General features: G+C 36.6%; 1 protein-coding gene across 1 annotated transcript in view; it reads right to left on the bottom strand.

The window, feature by feature from the left end:
• AK5 (adenylate kinase 5) overlaps positions 1–27,153 on the bottom strand; it is an 83,207-nt gene that overhangs the window by 52,398 nt on the left and 3,656 nt on the right. The window contains exons 4-6 of the mRNA XM_063407318.1: positions 21,865–22,034; positions 21,632–21,745; positions 10,954–11,145 (exon numbers count right to left, since the gene is read on the bottom strand). Of these exons, the coding sequence (XP_063263388.1) occupies positions 10,954–11,145; positions 21,632–21,745; positions 21,865–22,034 (476 nt within the window). The remainder of the gene's footprint in view (positions 1–10,953; positions 11,146–21,631; positions 21,746–21,864; positions 22,035–27,153) is intronic.

Below are 27,153 nucleotides of genomic sequence, written 5' to 3'. Positions count from 1 at the left end.
ACAATAATGTGTATTGCAGGAGAAAAATGAAACAAAAGACCCAAGAAAGATCAAAATGAAGCCTCTGTAAGCTTTCTTTTATTAGAATTTCATAAGTTTCATAACTTTCCCTCTGGCTGTTTGTTTGAGCTAAGTGATTTACAGAATGCCTGAAACTCCAACACTTGGGGTCTAATACCATAGTTAGTATTAATGCATTGTTAAAGTATAAATAATTTATTGCAAAAGCAAGCTAAGTAACCTATACTGAGTATTCATATAATATTCTCTATAAAAATATATAAAACTGACTTTTTCTTCAATTTATGCAGAAAATCAGAGCTTTTGATATTCAGAATCCACCACTTTACATTTACTGAACAGTAATTGTATTATAATTAGGAGTTTTCTCTGTATTAAAAAAATTTTGGCTACTGGCCTCCCTCACCACAGCTCCTTCAGCGTTGCTTTGTTTTTCTGTTGGATGAGACTCATCGTGGTGTCCCTCACACTCTGCTTGGTTGTGCTCAATGTCACCTGGTAAAAGAGGGACCTGTGAAACTTCCACCTTTCCCTTTGCTGCCTAGTGCTAGTACGGGTAGCCCTGGCTGTTTCAGCCCTTGATTGCTTTGGCAGAATAAGCTCAGTCTTGCAGCTGCATAGTGATATTAATTTCTACTGGGATCCCAGGAAAACTTGGGTAACAAATTACAAAATTAAGTGCATTTGAATTGTTTGTCTTTGTAATATAAACCAGCCAAAAGTACACAGAAGGTCTGCCTCTCTGTCAGCTTTCCCCAGTGTTGTAGTAATGACTGGGATTCAAACAGTGACTAGAAATAGTAGCTATTTAGAAAATTTAGCAACCATATGTTGTTTTTAATTTACCTTAAGATAACGAATGTGTGATTTATGTTTGCCTTTATTATTAAAATTTTACTACTGATAAAAATATTACTGAAATCATTCATGTGATCCAGAGTGAATGGCATAGGCTCTGGACCCTGGCACTTACAGACCTTGGAAAACAGGAACTTAGTCTTTAGTGCTAATCTATTCAGCAAATGTAAGAGCTTCTAAAAGCAATTTGTAGGGATAGAACAAGTTTATTCTTAAGCTTTTTGATGTTTAGTTTTGATTACTTGAATATCTTTAAGCCTTCATTTATGAAGGCTTAAAGATATCTTCCACTGCATCTTTTTTCTGTTTACAATTCTAATTAAATAGAACACATTAAAGAAATTGAAGGTTTGTTTACTTCTGCAGTGAAACTACTTAAAGTAGAGAGGAAAGTGTGAATACATACAAATTTTTTTGCATATGAAAGGGATTGGGAGGATTTTATGTACCTACTCTCCCACGTGGTTTAAGGTGTAGTGAGATAGAAAACTAAATATTTTGAATGTTCCTTTCTCTTTCTATAACTTTTTTGCTTTAATTTTGAATAAAATTACTTGGATAATCTGACAGTAAAAATATGTTTTAACCAAAAAATGTTTAAATGGGGTCCCACTGAAAATCTCCTAATTAGTAATCATTAATACAATTCCAATTCTCTCCTTTTGCATATCCTAAATCTTATTAGCTCTTGTAACTCTTACAGAATATTATATCAAAGGTAAATTATTTTTTTCACTCTAAGGGTCACCATCTTCTCCAATAGGGATGATAAATGTTAAGCAGGAAGTATCAATACTCATTCCATCTAAAAGTGGACTTGTGATCATTTATAGAACCAACAACAGGATTTGCAGAGTTTTTAGGACAGTTCAGATATGCTAGTTTTTTAAAATCGGTTTCCTAAAACATTATTTCAAACAATAACTATGTTTCATAAAGCCATCACTGCTACAAAGGAAACAAAATTTCCTTTAGTTTGTACTAAAGTGTACAGTGACAGTGTTGAACAGTGTTCTAGTTCCCAGAAACTTTCAGAAGTCAGTGTCCAAACTTCCAGAGAACTGTTATCTCTTATTTGATTCTATCAGTTTTGAGAGTAGTTTCTACTAAAAAAAGAAGAACAATAATTTGGAGGCAGATCCTAATTATTTGAAAAGCTTACTCTCTATTAAAATTATGCCAAGGGAGATGGGGAACTGACTAAATACAAATACTTCATAAAACAAAAGATCTTGTAGACCCTTCTACACTGAACAAAATAGCCCCATTCCTTTAAAAGCCCTTCAGTGGCTGCTGGGAGGTTGCTGCCTCCTCCTCCTCCGGTGTGGGAATCAGGAGTCTGCAGAGAGCCCATTAGCTGCTGGCTCTGCAAGCACTCGCTGTTGCATACCAGCTAATTTAGCTCAACACTCTTCTGCCTTGTGTAATGAGACCCTTGGTACTTCCCTCTATTTCATTTACAGTAGGTTCCCTACACACCCTTCTCTCAGACCAGTGCAGCTTCTGTAAATGCAGAAATAGTCACTGGAGAAGGCTGAGACGCTCTCCAGGTGCTTATTCTATCTGTACTCCAGTGAAGAAATTCTCACAAGCTTCTATTCCTGCTTAAAACTTTTTTATTTTTCCTTTTTCATCTTTAAGCCAAATCATGTACTCAAAAAAGATCAGATTTAGGCCTTGTTTCACATGTGAAATAATCAGTTATCTTCTAGTAAATCTTTTTCCAAGGCACTTAAAAAAAAAAAATCGGCAAAGGTCATGAATACTTGTGCAATTCATGAGGAAAAAGGGAGTTGTGCTGTTTTGTTTGAACTTTTCTCAGTGTAAAAAGAGAAACTGTAACCTTTAACCCTAAAGAGTAATTAACATTTACAAGGTATATTATCAGATTGGGATTATAAGAAACTGCAGTGCAGCCTTAACAAGTAGTAACATGAGTGGTTGTTAAGCTTAGGGTTTCAGCAGAGGCATCTTTCCAGGAAACACTGACATGGTTTTTGTTGCCAAGTGCTGACCTAACCTATGAGAAAATACTCAAATTTGTTTAATTTATTCTCTATCACACTCACCCTACTAAATTTAGTGATTTTTTCTTACAGGAGTGGTCTCCTGGCTATAGTTATAGGATATAATGAATAGTCCTTAAAACTAAACTCATTTCAGAATTCACAAGGCTCCTGACCCTCTTTCTAAAGATCAAGAGATATGAGGGAACATGAAATGCATAAATGAAGAAAACCCTCTGTTCACAGTACTGGAACTGAGCTCATTTCTGTCTTGGACCTCATGAACAGGGTCAGAGATGAAAGCTTAAGTACCCACAAAACCTTTCATGGCCATTACAGCAGACTGAGGCGACATACAGAGCCTGACAGAGAGCAGAGAATGTTCTTGCAAAAGAAACAGAAATGACCTGCCTTGGGGTGATGTGAGTCTGTATTATGTAGAATCTATATGGTGAAATTCTTGCAGTAAGGTGCAGATACAAAGAGGATTGCTGGATATTTTTTCCAATGTCTTAGCAACCAATAAATGTAATAAGCATCTTGACTAAGAGCTGCATTGCCCACATTCTAGGTTTCCCTTTAATAAGGACTCTGCATTTAGAGAGAAGTCTGTTCTTTTCAGTAAAGCAGACCAAAAAAAGCCCAGGAGGCAGGACATGGCAGGAAACTAGGAAAGTGTATTTTCACATTGCCTAATTGGCATCTTGCAGTGGTAAGAGAGGGAGATGACCTTGCCATTAGAAAATCTATAGTGTTACCAAAATACAATGGATGGTATAATACAAGAAAAGACAAGACCTGGCATGCTATACAGAGCAGAGAATTTGGAAATACTGGTATTGAAAACATGAATGTGGAGCTTCAATTTGACATTCTGATTAAAGGCAGGAGCAGAAATTCAGTGGCGTACATCATGAAAAATGTTAAGATTTGCTTAAAAACAATGTCGTTTTAGCAATTTTATTTTTAACGAAGCAGATCAGGGGGTAGCATATGTATGAACAATCCTAGATATAAATAACTGATCGTAGTAAGTTACAGGGAAAAGATGCCACATTTTGTGCATTAAATTCTTTGTTTCTTTTACCGTGACTGGTATTGCTGACTGTTGGCACAAAAAGAGATGAAAAAAGAGTTGAGAATGGAGACACCTTCACAGAAAATGACAATAATTTTGACTTCAGTGTTATAGTTGTGTCTTGTGAGGCTTCTTTTCCTATTTTATTATTAAAGTAGATTACTGAATTGCAGCATGTGATATGGTGACAACAAAGTAAACAGGTAGTTGTATTCACTGGCTATTAATGAAACAAACTGCAGTACTATGCAAGATGGAAAGATGCAAATATTAAGCCTGGAAGCAGGAAAGATGATAACTGAGCTAGAGGATACAGAAGCATATGCAGTTACAGTGAAGACAAACAAGAGAGTTTCTGCCAAGAATTTTAGGTTATGTCTACATGGTAAAAAGCAATGCTGTGCAAAGATGTTCCTGCTAACACTAAATGATGCACCACAGTTACAAGAAACACAAAACATCCGTATTAATGGTTATCTGATGTGTAATTATCAGTGGATGTAAGGAGCAAGGATATATTACTTGAGTTGACACAATACTGGTATTGTCCTAATTAGAGACCATTTGATATAGTTCATCAAAGCATTGCTAGGTAGATATTCTTTAGCAGCATTAGAAAAAATAAAAAGTCCTCCAAACAGCTATCAGAAATACTCAGAAGGATACTCTGCAATTGGGAAAATGCCCCAGGGGAAGGCTGTAGTTCTCACTTCAGTGCTGTCTAGTGCAGTGTGTACCCTGAGTCACACAATGGATGAGTAACTTTTCAGCTTTCTCAGTTCTCCACCAACACTGTAGCTGCATCTAACCCTGCTAAGCTTAAATAAGGCTCCAGAATACCAGAGAAAAATGCCAGAAGCCCATAATGTTAAGAGCATCAGACTTCCTGCTGACAGTTTTGACACTTAAATGGTTTCCATCATTACAATACCTGAGCATTCACAAATCTGAGTAAATGTATCTTTATGACGCATATAAAAAATGAGAAAGTGGAATATTTTAGGTCTCCCATCTCTTTCAGAGTACATCTACAGGAAAGAAGGAACAGGAGCAAATGCTCAAATAATCCCAGAATGCTACTAGATTGGATTACTAGAGGCCACTTCACTCAGTCTCATTTTGCCCTTCGAATCAAAGGTGAGAATAGTATAGCAGAAAAAATGTTCAGTTACCTCTTGCATAAGAAAATAGAAATAGCTAACAACAGCTAATGATAGAAACTTAGATGCTATAAACAATGATAGATTCAGAAAAATAGAATGTTAAATACTGGGACTGTAGAGCACAAGCTGTCAGATGTAGTAACATTTTAATAGGACTGTGAGTGTGAGAGCTGAAAGACCATCCTAATTCTACTGAAGTAGCAACTTTCATAAGTGAATATGTAAATTTTCTCCACCAAATGACAGCAAAGTAGTTTTGTCATAAAATCAGGAAATCACTGACTATGAACTTCTCACCAGTAAGAAGATCCAGTGGTGGCAGTTGGAGCTGGAAATCACTAAGGGAACTTTGGGTAAGAAATGGGTTTTTTATTGTTTACAGCAATGCAGGACTGAAATGCAGCTTTGGTTCTTCAGTTCACAAAATCAGCTGTGGTTCAGGATTGGAAAATCTGCTTATGAATGATAAATATTCCTGATTCAATACAAAAGGTTTTCCCAGGCAAGAAATATTTTTTCCAGTCTGGTTTCTTAATATATCTCCTCTAAATAAGAAAAATTAATCTTCTTTAAGCATGACTTTAACTACAAGGATGAAATTAGAAGCTGCTATTCACCCAAAGGACACAGCTTAATTACCTGAAGATGAACTGTTTAAAATAACTTGAAAAATATTTAGGACATGTTATTTTAAACATCTCCTACAGTTCATTCCTCTGCATGATAACTTGGCTTAATTACTTATCTCAGTTTTAGTTTCAGATCTGTAAAAAAACAGTCTGTTAATTTTAAACATGTATCAGCTTTCACGGTGCCAGAAATGGATAAAATCTGGGATAGTATGGCTGTCAAACCAGCAATCCCTCTCTCTTTCTGGAGTTCCTAAATCAGCTTAGCCCATGCACTCATCACTGCCTAAATCTATAGCCAGACTGGTCAAAATTCATTACTTTTTTTTCAAAGTCATCTGCTTCATTCAAGCCACTGGGTGTACAAAAGGCAGGGCAGCTTTCAGAAAGCTGGTATCTATTTAAATTATCATACTTCCAAAGTTAGAAAAGAATATAGTGTTGCACTGATACTATTCACCTCAGCAAAGAATTTCTACCCTCAAGGTTTCTCTGCATGCTTCTATGTACACAGACGGCAAGTTTCCATCCTTGGTCATTCTCTGGCAGACATTGGTATTTCTGATATACTTGTTGACATAAAGCATAAAATGGGAGGCTGAAAATATTTTGAAACTTGGAAGTGTTTATGGTGCACATGCTTCTGTATATGCCCAAATTACTCATCTATCATTCCCATATAAAATGTGCATATATTTACAAACAGTTTGTTTACACACATTTCTAGATAAAATTCATTTATGGACCTTCTTTGTATGTTCTTCAAAATCTCAGAAAACAGAAACATGTAAATAGTGTTGAGATGCAGTGTGAAATCTAGCAGTGATTAGAACATGCGTAAACTTTCTCTAGTTCAGCAGTTTTACAGGAAACAGGGTTTCTGCTCATAGCCCAGTTTTTCTGCAAAAGGGCAATCAAATATAGGAGAGATACAGAAAACATTAATTTTCAGTAACAGCTTCTGTGACTGCAGAGCTCTAGTTACTTGTTTTAGGCCTCAACTTACCTTTCCCTGCTTTGAATCACCAAAAAATGAAAATGTGATAGCCATTATTTCCCATGCCACCTCTAATTTTCCTTCTATAAAAAACTTAAAGTTATTATATAACCATATACATTCATGGTGCCAGATAAAGATACATACAGTAGACAGAGGAAGACTCCTGAATCTCAAACAAAACCTCTGGTCTCAAGGTTCCCACAAACAGCTGCCTACATTCCTTGTTTGATTTGCAAAGGTCCTAAAACATTGAAGGTTTGCTGCAGATGATCTGGGTTCCTCTTTGCATGTCTACCTGGTCATGCCCAAGAAGCCAGAAGAACTCTGAATATCCTAGGTAATAGGTCAAAAACACATTGAAAATGTTCCTAAAAGACTGTGCTTATGGCTACTGTATTTTTAAAACTACTGAGAGGCATTTGAAAATATTTTGGTGGCATTAGACCAATTAATAGGAAATCTCAGCTCAGTACCCTCTAGAAAACAAAGCAAGTTCAAATCCCCATCTCTGACCCGTGGGGAGAAAGGCCTCGATCAGATACCGATGAGGTTACATTTGAGGGAAACCATTCCTGCCAAGTCTGTATCCCTTTGCAGCCATCAGATGGCACGTAAATGAGATTCTGAGCCTGCAGCAGGGAGGCGAGAGCACGCGGGGGAGGTGGTGGCTAACAGTCCCTATTCCTAGCATCACTTCAGTGAAGGAGGAGTGGGATTTTTAAAATTTTCTTTTTAACGATGGTTTAATGCAAAAACTGCTCGGATGCGCGCAAATATCGGCACCAAGAAAACAAAGGCATCTACTCGTGTTGTGCCAAAGCAGATGCATGTTCCTCCACTGGGGAGAAAATGCTCTGAGCTGGATTCTGGTTGGGAGACGTGCCTGCCAGAGGCTGCCATTAGGACCTGGAAAGCAGGGTGAGGGTTCCTATGAAGACTTTCATAATAGTTTGCTATCAGTGAGATTTGATAGACCTTGGGAGCTGCGTAAAGGACTGCAGGAGCCACATTTCTCCAGGGACGGGCCCAGAATTAAAGGAAGAATGAGTAAGTGCAAGTCTTTTGGAATCAGCATTCAGAAGCAAACAAATAGAAAGCCCAAACCAGCACCTCAAGTTGGGCAGCTACATGATAACAGAGAAACTTTAGAAATAAACTATATCTGGTATTTTCAGCAGCATTTTTGTAAGTCACAACTTTTAGATAAAGTTCATGTCAAAGTGCGAGTTCTGCCAGAAAACCTTTTTTTTAACCAAAACAAGAGAAAAAATTTATGTAACACAGTTCTGTGGGGAATTTTTCTGTGACGATTGACAGCCATTAGGCTCGTTTGATGCTTATGAGGGCAGACAGCTACTTCCCTCACCCGCAACTGTTTAACTTCTAAATTTGTGCTCAAAATCAATTCCAGCTTCAGCTACTTTTTCTGGGTTCCTTTACTTCTCTGACTAATCTGAATGTCATTTTAATGTTTTCATAAGCATGGTAAATTCCCTAAAAGGACAAGTGGAACAATGAGGATATCAGAGGAATCTGCATTTCATGGATGCCACAGGATGCTGTCTTGTTCTGACTGTTTAAATAAGGACCAGAGTCTTCTTTTAATGTTTAGTATTTTTGTCTCACTACAGCTTTTATTTTTTCCCTTTAAATGACACAGATGTATTAATGTAACAGGGTTGACACTGCAGCTCTAAGATTATGTAGAATCACTGTCAATAAGGCAGACTGGACCAAATCCTGCCTCCAGTAAAAGAAACCTCTACTGCAATGATGATGAGCTCTGTAAACTTTTTTCTGTCTAGACCGAGAGATATGTTCTACAAAGAACAGCTAAGCTCTCTGAGAGTGGCTTTAATAACTGTTGACCAAAAGATTTTTGTAGCCTAATGATCTCTTCGACAAGAACTACACCATTATCCATAGTGGATTACAGTCCACATAAAGTGGAGATTTGGAAATCTGTGTCCAGAGCTGAAGTTCTCTACTAAACATTAGAGTACTTGAGGTCACCTATGTACCTACATGTTCTCCCTCTTATAAGTTAATCTAACTAATATCTCCCTACCACCACCAGGTAATTTGTGTGCAGTTATTGTCTAGGGAAACAATAAATAATGTTTTAATATTTGTTAAGAGTTCCTGAAGCAGTAAATGGCAACATATGCATCTATTTACGTACTTGCTGTCCAATATTGTGTTATTATAGTCTTGATACCTTCTGAATTTAAATTTGAGTTAAGTCAGGTTCTGATTTGTTAGACTACTGACAGATTGCTAAAATGAATTTTAAACACAGACTGTGTGTTCATGAAAATATCACATATTTACTTCTGTTAATTATAATGAACTTTACATATCATTATTCCAAAGAGGGAGTTTTTCATAAAGGACATAGTTGTATTTCCCTATTTCTTAGAAGTACTGTAGGTGGGGGCCTCATTTCTTTCCTTAAAAACAGAAACAAGGGTGAGGCAGTGAGAGCAGGTACACCATGCACAGACTGAGAACATAAGGCATACGGAGCACCAAACAAGTACAACCTGGGTACTGTAGCAAATTACCACAGATCATGTGAAAAAAAAAAAAAAGATGAAGGGAAAGACACCTAAGGAACCTAACAAGTAAGAGGTGAAATGGAGAATGTGGCTCTTATTTCTATCAACCAAAGTATGTTAAAAGCAATATGGAATAACTGTTGGAGCATGAAAATGAATCTTCTTGGGGAATTTAGATTTTTATTTCCTGCTCATAAAGTGTCTAACAGTAGATTATAATTATAATGCTTGCTTATTAATCATATTTAGTTATGATTCAGTGATTTTTTTCTTTCCTCTTTTGGTCTGTTATTGATGAGGAACAATATATTTATTAAGTAGATGTATAAAATATGAGTTGTGATGCTAAAATTGTAACACTCCATGAAACAAATGGTCCTGCTTCTCTCCCCTGAGTAGAATTGTGATGCTGGCTAGAAAAATCTGAGATTTAGAGCTTTGAATAGCAGTGACAAGGTGCAAGTAGGGATTTAAGAAAAATGTAAATCTTTTAAATTCTTTCTAGTCAATGTTGACCTTGTCTGACCTTGCCTCAAGGATTCAGTCCTCTTGGAATTAGGATACAGTAATTCTATTTTATGCTGTTCTAGTTCTTACACTGCTCTCATCTGCATAGTGTTTCAGTGTCTTCCAGGTTCAGCATTATAACCAGCAGGATGAATGCTATTTTCTTTCTTTCTTCATCCTTCTCTAGGGAAATAGCCTGAGTAAGTGCAATATTTTCTGTATATGCTGTTTCCTTTGTGCTGCAGTAGAGTAATTTCATGTTCATATGCCATATTGTCACTTCCATACCCATCATAAACATCTGCTTTCTTCAAAAAGAAAAGAGGATATCTAAGGTGAACATTGCAATTTAAATTATCTTCACAACTCTCAAGAAACAGAGTTAAAAAGTAGAAGAAACCTCCACAGGAACAAAATCTCCTGTTGTATAGGTCCCATCATGGAAATGCAATTCTATCCAGATGTCCCACTTGCTTTATGCCCAAAGGCACATATTTCCTGAGGAGCTAAATATGCAGTCCATAGGAGCAACTGTAAAGGCTATAGGAGCATCACAAAATACACACTTCCTTAACAATAAAGAAAAACTTGCAAGAATCTTGCTCCTCTCATCCTTAAAAACTGAGTTAAGCAAAATCCTAAATCAGAACACATACTCTCTGGAGAAGCTAATGTAGTAACTTCCTGGGATTTTCATCTTGAAATTCAGAAAGATGCTGCAGTGCATCATTAAGCCGACTGATATCAATTGATGATTTTGCAATTAGGGATGCTTTAACCTGTCATGAGTCTGGCCAGCACACAGAATCAGTCACACTTGCCGTGGAGCACATACCAATGTGAACTACTTAGGGTTCAAAAGAAATGAAACAGGCCATCTGTGCTCTCATACCATATGTGGTACCAAGTTCTGAGTGTTATTACAACCAGACACAGTCTGTAACTTAGAATATGCCAATAATTCAACTGTTGTCAACTGCTCAATGAACTCAGTGTGTTCATTAAACACTTAAGTAGCCACGCTATTAACCTAAAACAGAATTAGACTCATCTAGCCTGTCTTAAAGCAAAAGGTAGAAGTCAAGTACAGCCAGAACAATTAAGGTTTCAGAAATATACACTAAAGGACTTACTGTGATAATCAGCCCCTTTTCCTGGAAATATTTAACCAGTGGGACTGCATTCTGCTTGAAATTCATTAATCTTCTTTGAGTGGCTTTCAGGTTATCATCAGGTCTCCCTTGCTGCTCCGCACGCTTCAGTAACCTTTCTTTCAGCCTTTGACTGGAACATGCCAAAAACACCACCAAATCTGGGGTACAGATCTGTGGAAAAAGCAATTCAAGAAGTCTGATTAAGTTGATTATCCAGCACTGCGGAACTCAGCAATTCCTTTATTATGTGGCACTCAGATATGTTACATTTGCATAAGTTGGAACTTGGTGTAGTCATTAATTTTCTGATCGTTTTTCAATGCGAAGTTTGTAGGCTTAAGGAAGGGCTTATTGATCTTATGTGGAGGTTAGTCAACTTGCTTCACTTCATATGTAAGGAAAAAGTTTAATGAAAAAATTTTGCTTCACAGCAAAAACCTTCTCTAGGCTATGTTCAAAATTTGCATTACCAGAAGGCTCCCCTGCCTAATTTTTTTAAAAGAGCAAAATATAGATGTCTCATAATCTGCAGCAAAATGGTTGCATGGTTTCCATCTGGAAACTCTTTAAGTAAGGTGGTATTGAAAATCCAGCAGCCACTCTGAATCTAACTGATGGTTAGGACCAGGTGAAAACAGACCTGTTCCAAGAGCCATGGTTTCTTACAACACTTTCTCTATTTCTCTAAGGCTTCAGTACACTTTATAAGAGGTTGGGTGGGGCAGCTAAAAGGGTTTTAATTTCCTCTATACTTTTCAGTCTGTGTAGTGAGCACTGGTATGTGTCACACCCATCCCTGCACTGTGGTTCAGGAAATAAAGCCTTATAGCAATGAGATAAAGAAAAATGTTTGAACTCTAGTTCTTTCCCAGTTAAATCTTCTTTATAAGATGCTATCAAGCATTTAAAGAAGAGATGTCTCTGGTGCTTGAGGTGGGGAAAGCAGTGGTAGACCCACTTTCTCAGGAATACGGCTAAATGTTCACAGGCTATCTTTGGACGTCACTACTACTTGGTACCTATGGTGAAAAAAGCAGAAGCCGTAGAATCTCCACACATCTGTTAAATACTTCCGACTCAACCATTTCCCTATCCCAGTGCTTGGCAATCCTTTCCATAAAGCATTTTTTCCTAGTATTCAATCTAAGCCTCCACTGATTCAACCTGAGACTGTTTTCTCTCACCCTAAAGTCACTCAGACACCTGAATTTGCAGGATTTTTAAAATATGGCTACAAATGTATATTAACTTTATTCATAATACCTGATTTTGTTCTTTCCTCCATCTGGTTGCTGCAAAGAAATCTACCTCTCCTTAAAGTTTTCACTAGCTTAGTGCTGTCATTTCAAACATATTAGAATTCTCTGTAAGAAGCATTTAAGATGAAAACAAACAATTCAAGTTTTTATCTGGTTACAGATTAGAAAGGATTTATTCTCACATACAAGCACAAAGTCATTTCTGCTGTCTTTACTTACCCAAAGAAAAAAGTTCATACTTTAATTTTTACTAGTATTAGTGAAAACAATGGCTTCCTATTCTAGAAATGACATAATCTAGTTACAATGCAAATGATGGTGGATGCTCAAGAATGTTAAACAGACGTTTTTCTCATTGTGTTTTCTATCTATAGAATAATTCTGTCTTTGTTCAGCTTGATGCAGTGTAAATTTGAAAGTCAAATTTGAGCTGTACACCAGTATCACGAAAACATCTGCATGTATTCTAACTACTACAGTATAAATAATAACTAATTTATATCTTTGTGTTCATTATATAGTTGTTATATTGTTATTGAGGGCTGGAACAAACCAATTAAGCTTCTGAATACTCTCTGTGTCTAGGTCTCTCAACTCAAGGATGTTAAATTGCATAAAGACAACCATATTTCTAGACTGAATAGTCAAAACTTCCCATGTGGACAGCCTGGAAAAAGAATAACTAAGTTTAAAAAAAATCCCATCTGAACTGGGTTTCCATCATTTGAGAGGATACAACATGAAGCGTAGTCTGGCCTTTTTTACTGTCAGTCTGAGTAAAAAAAAGTTCTTAGGAAGTCAAAAGAAACCAATATAACTTCTCCAGCCTAAGGTGCTGGTCATTAGCCTTTACAAATGAGGTCACTGACAGAGTAGTATATGGATATGAGGAAGCAGAAAGTGGTGAAAAAGCAGAGTCATTTTCGAACAATAAAGGACAGCCTCAAAAATAGCATTAGCAGGAAAGATGGTGGCCTCTTTTTCATTACAGAAAATTAAATAGGATTTAAAAGAAAATCGAATTATTTTTTACACACATTGTAGATGATTGGAGACATGAGCCCACAAACTACAAGGATAATAGTTCTGGTAATTATTTATGAGTATCTATTAGATTTTGAAACAATTAACCTTATAACCTGTTTTTTTAAAATAACTTCCAGTGGGAGAGGAGAACTCTCCTACTTCTATCACATGTACCTCAATGTCAACAAAACCAGAGTAACTTTCCCTTCCCTTTTCAGACCATTGTAAACAGAGAGAGTTATTCTATCTGTTCATGAGATGAATTCATTATGAAAGTTAATTTTACTACCACATAATAGCTTTAAGGCACATAATTATTCAGATGAAAGACTATAAAAGTAAGTTTCTGTGTTAGACTTTCATGCAATATGGACATTATTAAAAGTAGCTTGGTTAAATTAAGGTTGCTTCACTAGTAATAGAAGAATAATGAGGAATTTGGGAATTCAAAAAGCAGACAGTACTAAAAAACCCAAATTATAACACGGATAGATTCTGAAAGAAAACGCTACAGATTTCAAAGCCTGTTAGTCATGGAACTCAGTCTGATGAAAGGGAATGGCTGATATACCTTGCAGCAGACTGAGCACAGAGACATCTCAGGTCTCTGTGAGGATATTCAGCTGATTGAAGCTTCCTAACATACAATTCACAGGGACTCAGAAATTACAACTAGCAATCCAGGATCTAATAAAGTGAAGGACAAAAAGAGTTTATACAAGTGAGTAGTTTTATTTACTAATTCCATTTCTGTGTATCCTAATAATAGTGGCAGAAAGATGGTAAGGAATCTTCAGATGTTGCAAGCCATAGCTGGCCTCACATTCAATGCTCAGCACTTCAGGATGGCACCTACTCAGGCTGTAAAGTTGTACCAGACCTCCTCAAGTGCAGGGCTGGAGCTTTTGTGCACCCCAAGACTTCACATACAGCATCAAATCTTACACTGAGTACCTAGGAGATGCAGACTGCTCATGAAATTATCAGCCCTGAAGGAAGAGGGTCTCCTTCTGTGTCACACAAACATGAGAGTGCAGCTTACCAAAACCAGTCTCAGTTCTCTAAAGAAACCGTGGCTGGGTAAGTGCAGCCCCACAGGAAGGAAAGGATCTGAATGAATCCACAATGCCACCATGGTTCCATCAGGTGCACAAGCTCTCATCTGCTTTTAGCTCCCACAAACTGCACTGGCTGCAGAAGTAATTTACTGTTTAAGAAAACAGGAGAACATACCCTGGGCACCTTGGGCCTAATGTCTTTTTTTTTTTCTAACTGTAGAATGAGGATAGTAAATTGTAAAACTGTGAAATGAGGACAATTATTAGTCATCTTTTGCTTTTGAAAACTGAAAGTTCTCTATAGAATCTCAGTACTGTTGTTGTTCTCACTTTTTTTACATGGCAATAATACAAAAGACACTATCAGAATCACAGGTACTAAGATGACCTTTTTTCTGACACTGTGGGTTTTTTAATCTGAAATATATTTCACTCATAGAAATCAAATATCAATGAAACCAATGCTTTAAAATTCTCAGTTCAAGAAACCTAGTTGCAAATGAAGTATTGTCTGAAAGATTTTTTGAAGTGTAAAAAAGAACGTAATTCAAGCATATTTGAGGTAGGAATTCAAAACAGAATCTAATTACGTGAATTCAACTTTTACCTGCAGAATAGGCATCTTTATCATCAGAAAGTAGCTGAAAGCCATTTAAGAAACACAAGGTGCACAAAAGGGTAATATCTCTCCTTTATGCATAGGCATACAGACATAATAGCACTTAATATTATGATTTCTCTTACATGCATTTACAACCTTCAGGATACACCCTTTAAATGCTATTGATATTTCACTCCTGTTTTCATGAACCACTCTGCTTCCACTTACCTCGACTGTACCTGCCTGTAAAACATGATTATAAATACCTTTAGCTGCAATGGAAGAGGGTAGTGTGAATATATGGACATCTGGGATTACTTCTCTGGAAGCATAACTATTCTCCAATGTAAATATGAGTATAAACTGCTTTTTTTGTAGCAAAGGAGAAGGGTTTTTATGACTCACTTGAAAAGAAACCCTTTTTTCAAACTCGCAACTAAGTGTTGTTGAGTTTTATGGTTGGGGAATAAGTTTTGTTCTGAGACTCAGCTCATAGAACAGCTGTACAGAAACAACACAGACAGAAGAGCTGGATTCCTTCACGCTGATTTCCCCCAGTACACACATCCTGTGCTCAAGGCAGAGGGTTTTATTCATGTCCAGCAATGCATGTGAGGTGGGCATGTGGGGCTCGGGGAAGGGAATTTGACTACATACTAACTCAGCTGAAGGGAGAATCTTTGCCTATGGGAACAGACAAGTTTCTGGTTATTCATTTTAAATGAGATCAAGAGCATATGGCATCAACTCAGAATAAAACTGGTGGGTACACCCTCTCATTTTTTAGAATAATATTTACTAGTAAGTAAATCCTACTCTCTTTGGGTCTGAATCTCCTTCCTAAACTGGAACCAGGAGTAAACTGAGAGTAATTCTATGCAAGTTGATGGTGTTATTGACATTAAGCAGTATAAGTGGAAAGATGCTCTCTTTTCTCTGGGGATATTTTCTACATCTCTTGTTAGTGAGAATAGTGTGGTTGTTTGCTAGAAATTAGATGAGTACACTCTCTCTCATTATTCCTCATTAGGCAAAATATGAAAATGCTCTGTTTCTTAATTCCTGGTATGTTCTACTAGATACTCCTGACAGCTCATGAACAATTGCCATTAATTTAACAGTGCATTTTATTCTTGTTGGTAAAGGTTACTAGCAAGCTGGTTTATGTCCTTTGTATGTGTGTTCTCCCTTTGTAATTACTTATTTGGTTTTTTTAGTTTCATTTTCGCTGGGTTACTGGACTGTTTGCATATTTTTTCCTTGGTTTAGAAAAGCAAAATCGTGAATTATGTTGTCAAAGAATGAATCCTGCTGATGGAATCTTTTTTCTGAATTCACTCCGAATTCAGAACGTCAGGTCCTGTCCTGAGGACCAGCAATGGATGAGCTCTCCTTTGCCTACTCTGACTAGCAGAGAAGAGCCCTTGCCCAGAAAATCTGGAAACTTGAGGCCTAGGGTTGCGGACCCAGCAGAAAATGGAACCACTGCTTGTCTTTCTCTGGAGAGTGCTCCAGCTGCCAGGGGAGAAGAGGATAATGGTAAGACCATTCCACAGGCCTCCTGGTCAGGCTTGGCTTAAAGAGAGTAATGTAAAATTCACAGGGAAAGAACAGCAAACAAAAGGAACCACAGCAAAGCAGACTGCTCATGTGGTAGTCCTCCCACTCCTCACACAGATCCCTGGGTACATATTCAGTAGGAGATTGTACCTGGATCAGTGAAGTAGAGATCAGGGAGAAGGGAGATAGTAGTTTAGGGGGAAAGGAAATAAAGAATATATATTTGCCATGATACAGAAAAAATATCTTTACCAGAACAAAAACCTATTGCAAAACCCATGTCCTTTCCCCTTAAGAAGCTTCACAACAAGGTTGCATTCACCACCCTGGTTGCTCTGGAGGCCACACTCTCGGCCAGGGACAGGTTTTCTGTGAGAAGCTCTTTGCAGAGCTGGAGCTTGGCAGCCAGACTCTCAGGTAGCTGCCACAAACACCCCTGGCAAACCTGCAGGGCACTGCAGGCATTGCTTCTGCTTGGAGGTCTGAGTATCAGCCTTGGAGGAACACTGCTGCTGTCCTCAGCCTCTCAAAGTACCCAGGCATTTCTCACCATCCTCTATTGTGCCATCTACACAGTCAGTTACACTTTATCACAATTATTCTGGTAGTAATTTTCCTACAGAATATACTTGAGAGTTAAATATTAATTCAAATTAGAGCCAAGATGAGTAGATATTCATTGGGGGTATAGTGCATTTATGAATATTCTTAAGATCATTTTAAACAATCAGATAAAATTTATTGCCTCTGTTTATTATTTAAATTAAAATTTTACTCCAATATAGTGTTGTCACCCCAGCCATATAAGACAATTTTTTTTTATTATTTCTACAAAAACAGTTTTCCTCTTTTATCAAGCAATTAAATTACATTAATTAATGAACATCCTTTGATTCTAATACCTGTTCTACATTTATTTCACTCTTTAAAAAACTACAATTAATATATTTTAAGCAGACTACATCTGTATTTACTCTGTTGATACTAACAAAAAAGGAAAGTTACACATGACTGAAAGTGGTGGAAAAAAACCAAACCAAAGCAGTGATTGAAATTAACTGTAAAATACAGTTAATTGTTTCTCCCAGGAAAGATAAAAAACATGTGAGAGATTACACAGAAAGTCAAACTGCAAATTCTTCACAAGCCATTGGTGTTTGATATAGCAGTCAGAGGCATTTTATTACAGCACTGCAGGAGAGGAGGATATTTACCATGCTTCAGCATGCTGGGACTGCAGGTGACTTGCTGAATTTCAAGATGACAGGTTAATGGTAAATAAACCATTTTCTCCTTGGCATTTTCAAATGTGTCCTTGAAACCTAAACACCTTTCTGCTATTTGCACTCAGCAGAAATCATGGATACCTAAGAAATTTGTGGTTTAGGATCGCTTTATGCCTAGGCTCAAACTGACAGTCTAAATACATCAGTAATAATTCTGCACTGCTGTGCAGAAGGAGTTCAAACTGACCAAAATATAGAAATCATAATATATTTAAAAGGAATATATAAACTGGAAGTCCTGCTTGATTTTAAGACATTAAAATTCATATTTTCATTTTCTCCCTACAACTATAACTGCTTGAAACTTCATAGCTTTATTAAAAGTACCCCTATCGAAAGTATTGACTCCACTCTCTGGAAATAAGAAATGAGAGGGTCAGGGCCTGGCAACAATCCCAGACTTCCAATGAGAGGAATTTACTTATTAAACTCAATTTCCAAAGAGAAAAATACAGGACTTATTTCAACTTGGTTAAAAAGTTCAAAGAAAAATGAGGTAAACCCAAAGAATGCTGCAGTGCTCATGGCTGAGTTCTTCAGGCTGCAAGGAGGCTGCAGTGAGCATTAAGAGCTGGAGCTGGTGGAAGTGACCAGAATGGCCAATGTGGTGCTGGCTGGTAAGCACTGCTGAAACTCTGAAAACATCACTGATGCCATCTTAAAAACTTCTTTGCTGCTCAAAAGATGTGGATGACAGGAACAGTGTTATTGACAAAACTCAATAGAAAAGAAGGGGAGAAAAGCTTTCAAATATAAAATTCCTGTGATCTGTAAAGTGCTTCTAATGCACTTATTCCAGATTGACATTGCTGCATGGAAGCAGTGTTTGTTAATTCTGGTTTCTAGATCTGAGAAGAAAGAGAAATACTGTGTGTGCTGCGAATGATATATTGCTTTATTTTAGGCACTTTAGTCACTGAGATGCAACGTGTTTTAATACAATTCTGCCTAGCAACATGTTGAGAACTTACTGTCCACATGAGAGTCTGGCAACATAATAAGGAAGAAATCATCATCTTTTAGCTATACCTATGTATGGGAATGTTAGCATAAGTTGGTTTGCTTTGAGTAGTTTACTAAAAATAACATTTTTCTCCCAGAGAAAAGTTCGGCCTCTGGATTAGTCAAAGAGATAAAAATGTGGTGCTGGTAGTACCAAGAGCAATTACAAGCCAAGTTTAACAAGCAGTTATCATGATGTATCTCTATAGTAGAATGTTTTTCAGGACAGGTCCTGTAACTGCGGCTCAGACATAGATGTATCCATTTGATTTTTCAACACAACAAAGAGATTATGAAAGCCCAGTGTCAAGTTTTAATAACACCTCTGTTACTAAACAGCCATAAGACTGAAGGAATTATTTTAGCATAAATTATTTGTTACATTAAAGATGACTGCAAGCACAGCACAGTTAAATTTTACAGGTGCTTTCAAGAGAAACCAGGCACCTCAATTGTCCTTTTCCTTTTCCACTACTCCCCACAATTCATTTTTGGTATTACTACCTATATCCTTGGAGTTTTTGTTTGTGTAAACAATGGTAAAGAATTTATATGTATCACATAAATTTTTCAGCTGTTTTCAGGTACATAAGCATGCAATGGTCTCTAAGGGACCATCTGTAGGAATAAGTATTTGCTCATGATAAAGCTAGTGATAGCAATAATAATGAATTCTTATTCAGAACTTCTTATCAACAGATCTCAGTGTTCTACAGGGAATGTCTTTGTCAGAATATGGCACGTGTACAATTTGCATTTTGTGGGGTTTCACCATTTTCTTCAAAGGATGTTCCATTGCTTAGTAGATTAAAATAGTCTTACTATTTAATCAAAACTTCCTTTGCTGAAATTTCAAGTAATTATTTCTCACTTTGCCACTTCTGGTTAATGAGAACAATTCTGTTCTTCTACACAGTGCTAGAAAAAAAGCTGTAACATTTCTCAGCTGTGGAAAACCCCCTACTATCTCTAATTGCAGACCTAGATAAATTATTGCAACAGTTAATTACTGAATTCTCCACAACTCAATTGCACTTCCTAATGAGGAATCTCTGAGTGCCTGGAAAACGTTTGCATGCTTAATGTAAATAACCTGACATGCCATGGGTGAGTGTGAGCCTCATCCTGTGGAGGATGATCAGCACCATGACTGCTGATAGTCCCCTTTGCTTCACACAAAACCTTCCCACCAAGGCGTGCAGCATCAGGGCTTACTAAACTGAGAATTTTAAAGAAACAAGAAGTATATTTTATTTCTTTAAAACATAAATCCAAGATAAAGCACTGAATATATCTCACTGGAGATGTTGATATAGGATTGAATGTTGAAATCTGCATAGCTTTTGTACATTTAGTTCCATGGCCTCAGATATGTTCATATTACATTTCAACTGCAAAGAAAGATGAAAATGGGGGAGTCTGAACAGACAGCCTGTGCTCCTATAAAATGCCTGGGATTCTTTCTTTCCTGTATTTTTTAGAACAGGTAAGATTGAAAGGTGTCTCTATATGAAGTGCTCCTGGATTTTTTTTTTAAGACTTAGTGGTCTATCTTTGAGGCAGAATCAGGCCTTGAGGAGTACGATTTACAAATCCCAATTGACTGAGAATGAAGGAACTCTCTGTGACTATAATCAAGTGTTATTTAACTGTTTTTTCTTAGTAGGAAAAGAATCTGAGCCTAAGATAACTTAATTCCTGTCACTTCCTCCAGTTTCATATCCCCCATTCTTTCATGAGAAACATCAGCACAAAATTATGCCACCAAGACATGTGCTTAAGTCACACTATCACACTGGACAAAAGAAATGACACAAGGAAATTATCGTTAAGTCTACATTTCTGCTGTTTGACTTCTAAAATAGTCAATCTTCCCTTTTTTTAATTATAAACAGATAGAGCTGGCAGTCACTGCTATTTCCTGTAATAACTATTTTGTCTGTTTCCTTTAGTTTCCTCAATTCAGTTTTCTAAATTTTACTCAGAATAATACCTTATAAAACACATTAATGAAATGCCTCATTAGCTGATTTGTTTTGTTACTCCTGCCTTGGTAATGCCACTTAAGTACAGAAACAGAAGTAGACCAGCAATTGTGAAAGACTTTGAAACAATCTGCATGAAGGCACTCTAAGAATTCAGCTCTGAAACTGCTCTTCTTGTGACCATAACGGTTATGTTAGCAGCACTTGATCAGAAAATGACATCAGCTGTTTGTTTTTCCACTGAATTCAAGTATTTTTAGATTTGTTTAAAATACACTCATGAAAACAACATGTCAATAGAACTCAGGAATACAGTTTTACCTGACTAAACCTTGGAATTGTTGTTTAGAATAACCAAAATGACCTTATTTTCTAAAAAAAAAGCATGCTTTCTGGTTTACAAAAACTTGCAAAGCATGGGTAGTTTTAACCTCTTCCTTTATTCATCTTTTCAATGCACTGTAACAGACTTGACACTAAAAGCACTGGGAAGACATACATTGCATTAAGTATGTTTCTCTTGATGGAGATTATGTTGAACAAATAGATATGGAAATATAATATTTTTCCACTTTCTAAATCATTAAGATACAGAAAATATTTACCATTAGGTTTCACGTGTTTTTCTTCTTCATCTTGAGAGGACTTTCATAACGAGACAAGAGGCTTGGATTCTTGGTTATATTATCACATTGCCTTTTTACAAAATAGCCTGTCTTCAGACAACAGGACATAACATAAATCTTTTGTCAACCTGTAATTATGAACTTGCAAAGATTTAAAGAGCAATGCTCCTTCTTAGAACCTGACCAATTAGTTCAACAAGTTTAACTGTTGTAGAGATGTGTAAGTTATTTTAAGAATAAAAACAATCTCTTACTTGGTCCTCAAAGGAGATTGCCTGGGCAACATCTCTGGGAAATCCATCAATCACTATCCCCTCTTCATCAGGGATCTGCATTAATCTCTGCTTTATCTCAGTTATGGTTGTTTCCTTTCACAGAGAAAATAAGTTGGTTATTTATTATCATAAAGGAAGTTTTCTTGATGGTGCACATTACTACAAGATGTATAAACCCTTGAAAGCAAATATGAACATAGGAAACACTGTACCTGAGGGGCCAGTTCTCCAGTAGTAATTATTTTGGCAATTAAGCTCCATTTTCTATTGCTGCTTGTGCTGTGGATTTTCTTCCTTAACAATTCACCAACGGATATGTAGTTAAATCCATAACGTTCTGCTATTTTCAAACTCTGTGTTCCTTTACCACTTCCTGGGCCGCCTAGTGTGAATCATAAGCAAAACATTAAATTAACCTTTCATCAGAAGTACCCAGTCATAAGTGAAATCTTTGCTATTGGCACCAATTTTCCAAGCATTATTAGAGTAAATCTCACAGTTGCATGACCTGTTACCAACCATGTGTCTCATCTACTGGATCACAAACATAACCGTTTGTAAAATGAAATTTTAAAGAAGATTACAAATCCACTTGCAAAATAAAAATAAGTACTCTTTGAGGTTGACCTCATTCTAAAGCCATTCCTGGAATGAAGTTTTTCTTGATCCACAGTAGAGAAGCAGACAAATTAATATTCCCTTCTTAAACTCTGAATCCAGAGACAGAGCCAGATAGTCTGAAGTGTATTCATGTCAGAAAGAATACCTGGTTGAATAAGCCAATTAAATCAGCGAACTAGTCATGAAATGGAACTAATAAAATCTGCTCCTAAATATGCTTGCAAGAGCTTCTGAGGTTTCCTGATTTTAAAACACACACAAAAAAAAAAATCATCTGAGATGTTTCCATAGTGATTTGGTATAAGGACTTTTATTGAACCATGCAATGCCAGCTTTTGGTATTGATGCTTGAAGCATCTGACAGTGAAGAAATTAGGTTCAGCTTGCTAGACAACTTGAAGAATAAAGAGACCCTTCAATATACACAGCACAGGCTGAATGGGTATCAAAACCACAGAAAACAGCTACCTTACATAGCAGGGAAAGCTGCAGGGAAGGTGTGCTGGAGAGCAGCAGCAAGAATGCCTGTAAAACAATCACACCATGTCTGAACTAAAAGGCTATGCTATGAGCAGAGAATCTGGAATCCAATATGTAAAACCAGGGAATTGCTTTCATAGAAATAAATGGTAATGTATAGAAAAATGTATGGTGCTGAAGAGTATAACAAAGCAAACCCAAACCAAATGTTTTGATAATAATTCCCAATCCTAAGTAGCTGTAGTTTGGGGAATTCTTTGAGAGAACACTGAATTTTATTTCAACAGAAAAAGAATTAAGATTTATTAAAAATATACATTTTCTTTGACTTTAAAAAATACAGCAGTGCAATGAAAGTAAATCTGAATACTCTGAGCTTCTTGTTAGTAATCATGTAACTCTTTTTATATTATCTGTACTATTCCCATAAATAGCTTTAAAGCATTTTTATAATCAATACAGTTCTGGCTGCAGGATAAGCTTTACAGTATTTGTACACGTATGCTAAGGGCACTCTCTGTGTAACCAGGCTCCAACCTGCACCCCAATGTCACTGTCACAGGGTGACAGTGTCACCAGCAGTCACTTGGAGCTCTGTGTGCCCCGATGCTGGGACGCTGATGCTGCACCTGCCCTTTGGAACTCAGAGCAGGAGCCATTCCAAGAGCGTGCACAGACAATGTGACAATGTGCATACTGTTAACGTGTTCCCATACCCTGCCTGCACATTAGTTATGCCCCCAGGGGAAAAAAAAAAAAAAAGGTTTTATCAGTAAGTTTAAATAATGTTTCTACAAGCATTTTTCTGTAATATCCAACTAGATAATACAGCTACAATGTTCACAAAACACACTAGTAAAAAAATGAAAGAAAAACTGCATCTTATACAGTAAGATCACAACTGAAAAATCTTTTTCTCTCATTCATTTCACTTGGTATTTCTGTCATAAAAAAAAAAAGTTTCTCTCTTCGTTCAGCAGACTGTGTTGGGTTCTACAGTTATTCCTCCATTTCAGTAATTCCAGGTGATCTAGATGGGCAGTTTTTTCAGCTTGGACTCTTTCTTTCACAGACAGCTCAGTTATCTATCCTCTTTGTTAGAATAAAGAATGTTCCCGTTCTGTAGGTACACAAGCATCTGATACAGTAGAAATCATCTTCTCCACTGAAGTGTCTATAAAATACATCTGCTCCAGTTCCCCCTGCTCCCTTTCATGCTCAGCCTTCCCCATGACAAATGCATTTCAAGTTTGAACCTTACAAGTTTAAAACAGACTATGCTGCACCCAGCAACAATAAAAATGCAAAACATAGGTAATATGCAGAAAATTAGAAAAATTGGAAACAAAGAAAATAGCGCTCGTGTTCTAACAGAGATACAAAAGGTGCCAGAAAACCAGAACTGATACTTGATAAATCATGAGTCTGTAGAAGCATTAAAAAAACCTGTTTGAAACAAGTAGGTAGACTTCACACTCCTGTTAGGGAGAGCTTTTCTTTGCCAGTAAAGAGAAACCAAAAAACAAAACAAAGCAAATGTAGCTCAGCACTTTTTTCAATCTGAACTGCAATCAAAATAGCTAATAAAGTATTCAGTTTAATATTCATAAACTTCCCACACATTTTGTTTTTATCAATCCAAACACATCCCAAACACACAATCCAAATCAATCCAAACACATAATCTCAAAATGGTATTATCTGTTTACAATCTTAGGGGAAACATTCAGGTAACAAAATAAGGGAAAAGTGATAGGACAAAATTTCTTCCCACAGCAGATCATAATTTACTGAACTATGTGTCCATTCCTGACTCTTTGATAACTCACACCGACAAACTGTTCACAAGAAAGGAAAATCACACCACTTTTGTTTTTTGTTCTTTTTACTTATTCTGAGATAGATTATTCAAGGAAAATATTATTATTTTATATATTTCTAGAAGATGTGTAGACTAGGGAACACTTGTTGCATTTAAAATTATGTTAGCTAACAGATTTTAAGTAAAGATTTGTGTTCCCAAAAAATGTTATTAAAGCAGTTTTTTTAATCTAATTTTGCTCATTGTTTCAATTTTGCATATATTGTTGTAAATTCAGAATAAATTCATCTAATGATAAAGTTTTCTGAAAATACTTCCGACTTTGAAATCTAACTGTGGACTAGATCTAACAACTCAATAGGCAGTTGCCTGCTGACAGCACCACATTTGATCTAGCCCTTACACTTTGATCTCAAAAGGAAAGTGTATTCTTTCAATATTAAGTAATATATTTAAGAAAGTGCAGCTTAAAAACATAATCAACTAAGGTGCTAATGACCAGATAATTAATATTTTAAATTCTCTAAAATCAAGTTATATTAACAGTACAAATTTGATTCTTAAAAGTATATTAGGAAGCACATTTTTAAATACAATCACATTTACTAGTGTTATAATACCTTAGAAATCTAATGTTTTAAGTGATTCAGATGTGTGTGCTCCTGGCTGGTTCCATCTGATTTTTCTAAAATCCAGTCATATACTCACTGTGTAGCTTTATAGCTTTATCTTTCACCAGAGATTTCTTCTGCAAACCCAGAAAAAGAACAAAACCCCCACCTTTATAAGTGAGTTCTCCTTAGCCCTGAAGCTACCTGCTTCATTATAAGGATGATAGATTTCATAAAGCAAAGAAGTTGTAAAAACCTTTATGGAAGCATTAAAAAGATCTTGGGCTAATGCATTAATAAAGAAAAGTTCACCGAATATGTGAAGCAGAAGACAGATCTTTAACTTCATTTCAGTCCCTAACAGTGACTGGGACCAGCACCAGCTGAGCAAGGATGATTAGTTATCACTAATTAGACAGAAATACATTACTTAACTGATTCTTTTTGGTTGGCATTTTATACAATTTGAAAATGAGCAACATATTTTTTGTGTGTAATATCTCTTGAAACAAACAGTATACTTCTATTATTTTTTTCTCTTTTATTCAGTTACTCTTTCCAATATGTATTTTTATGTGCTTTCTCAATAGAAAGTTGAATTTGGGAGAATTTGTCTTGATACTGTACAAAAATGGACAATAGCTGCTAAGCTACATATTGTATTGTGTTTCTATCAGATCACACTGTAATAGATTCAGAGAAACTCAGTGGGAATATAAACCTGAAATAGCCTTTGTGGAATGTTTACAACATTCCCTATATAAATGGGAGAAAAGAAAAGCTCTGTAAAATCCATGGTCTGTTCACTGCATGCTGGTGTTCAAGGATTTCACTTCAAATACACCCGCACTCAGTTCCAGAGGTGAAAGCCAATCTCTCTTTATCTCACTTAAATCAAACCTTCATTCATCACTCTACTGCAATTGAGCTACATAGATTTCGATGCATTAAGAGCCTTCTGTGGTCACTGAAAAGGAGCCAGTTCTCCTTTATGAAAAGGAAGGGTAGCAAATTAATTAAGGTGAAAGAAAGGTATGTGTTATTTCTCCATCTAATTGCAATCTTAACATTTCAGCAATACTTAGAGAGACTTGCATGTTGAAAACTGTAATCTTGAAACAAAAGATTAAGAAAATTCAAATGCCTTGCGCAATTGCTTTGGCATACCGCAGATACTTAAAAAAATGCCTGGTCTTCTGTTTTCAATCTATTCCAATATCTCGTTTCTGAGAGCTGCTGGATGCAGAGCCTAGAGGACATGCTGTTCCTAGAGATTCCACTCTGTGGTACAGAGAAGACATTTCTGTTCCCTTTTACTATACTACATATATTCTCTGTTAGAGAAGCGGTATCTCTCTTTAATACGAATAAAGCTTTACAGACTAAAAATGTAATTCTCTATCACCCGGCACCTGTGCTGCAACTCTTTAAGCCATCCAGAGACTCAGATAATTCGGCCTGGTGGTAAAATTTCTAAAGACAACTATCTAGATGATAAGGAAACTGGTGCAAAGAACTTAAACTCACAAAGAGAAAAAAATATTGATTTACACTTAACCTGCAGCTAGTTTTTAAAAACTTACTCTTGTCTGAGGCTGGAAAGTATGAGCTGCTTAGAAAGAACACTGGACAGCTCACAAGAGAGAGCTCTGGGAGAGAGCACGATTAACTAATGTGAACTGAGTGCTCGCTCTCTGTGAAGCTGGGACAGGATTCATTCACCAAAAGGACCTGGGGATTAACTTACCAATGCAAAGAACCAGTGACCCTGTGTTCTTGCTCCCACTGGACATACCAATCATTTGACAAGGGTCTAAGTATAGAGGACAACACTTCCCTGTCACCTTTTTGAGCTGGCTTACAAAATATTTTAAATACCTCTTTTTATGATCAGCTTTGAGTACATCTGAGTGTTTTAGTTCTATCCTGAGCATGCTTTGGAAGAGCACTTTGATTCATATGGTGCT

This window comes from Prinia subflava, chromosome 10 (genome assembly GCF_021018805.1).
Source record: "Prinia subflava isolate CZ2003 ecotype Zambia chromosome 10, Cam_Psub_1.2, whole genome shotgun sequence".
Lineage (NCBI taxonomy): Eukaryota > Metazoa > Chordata > Aves > Passeriformes > Cisticolidae > Prinia > Prinia subflava.
Note: the sequence above shows the minus strand (reverse complement) of the source record. Positions and strands in the feature narration are given on the sequence as shown.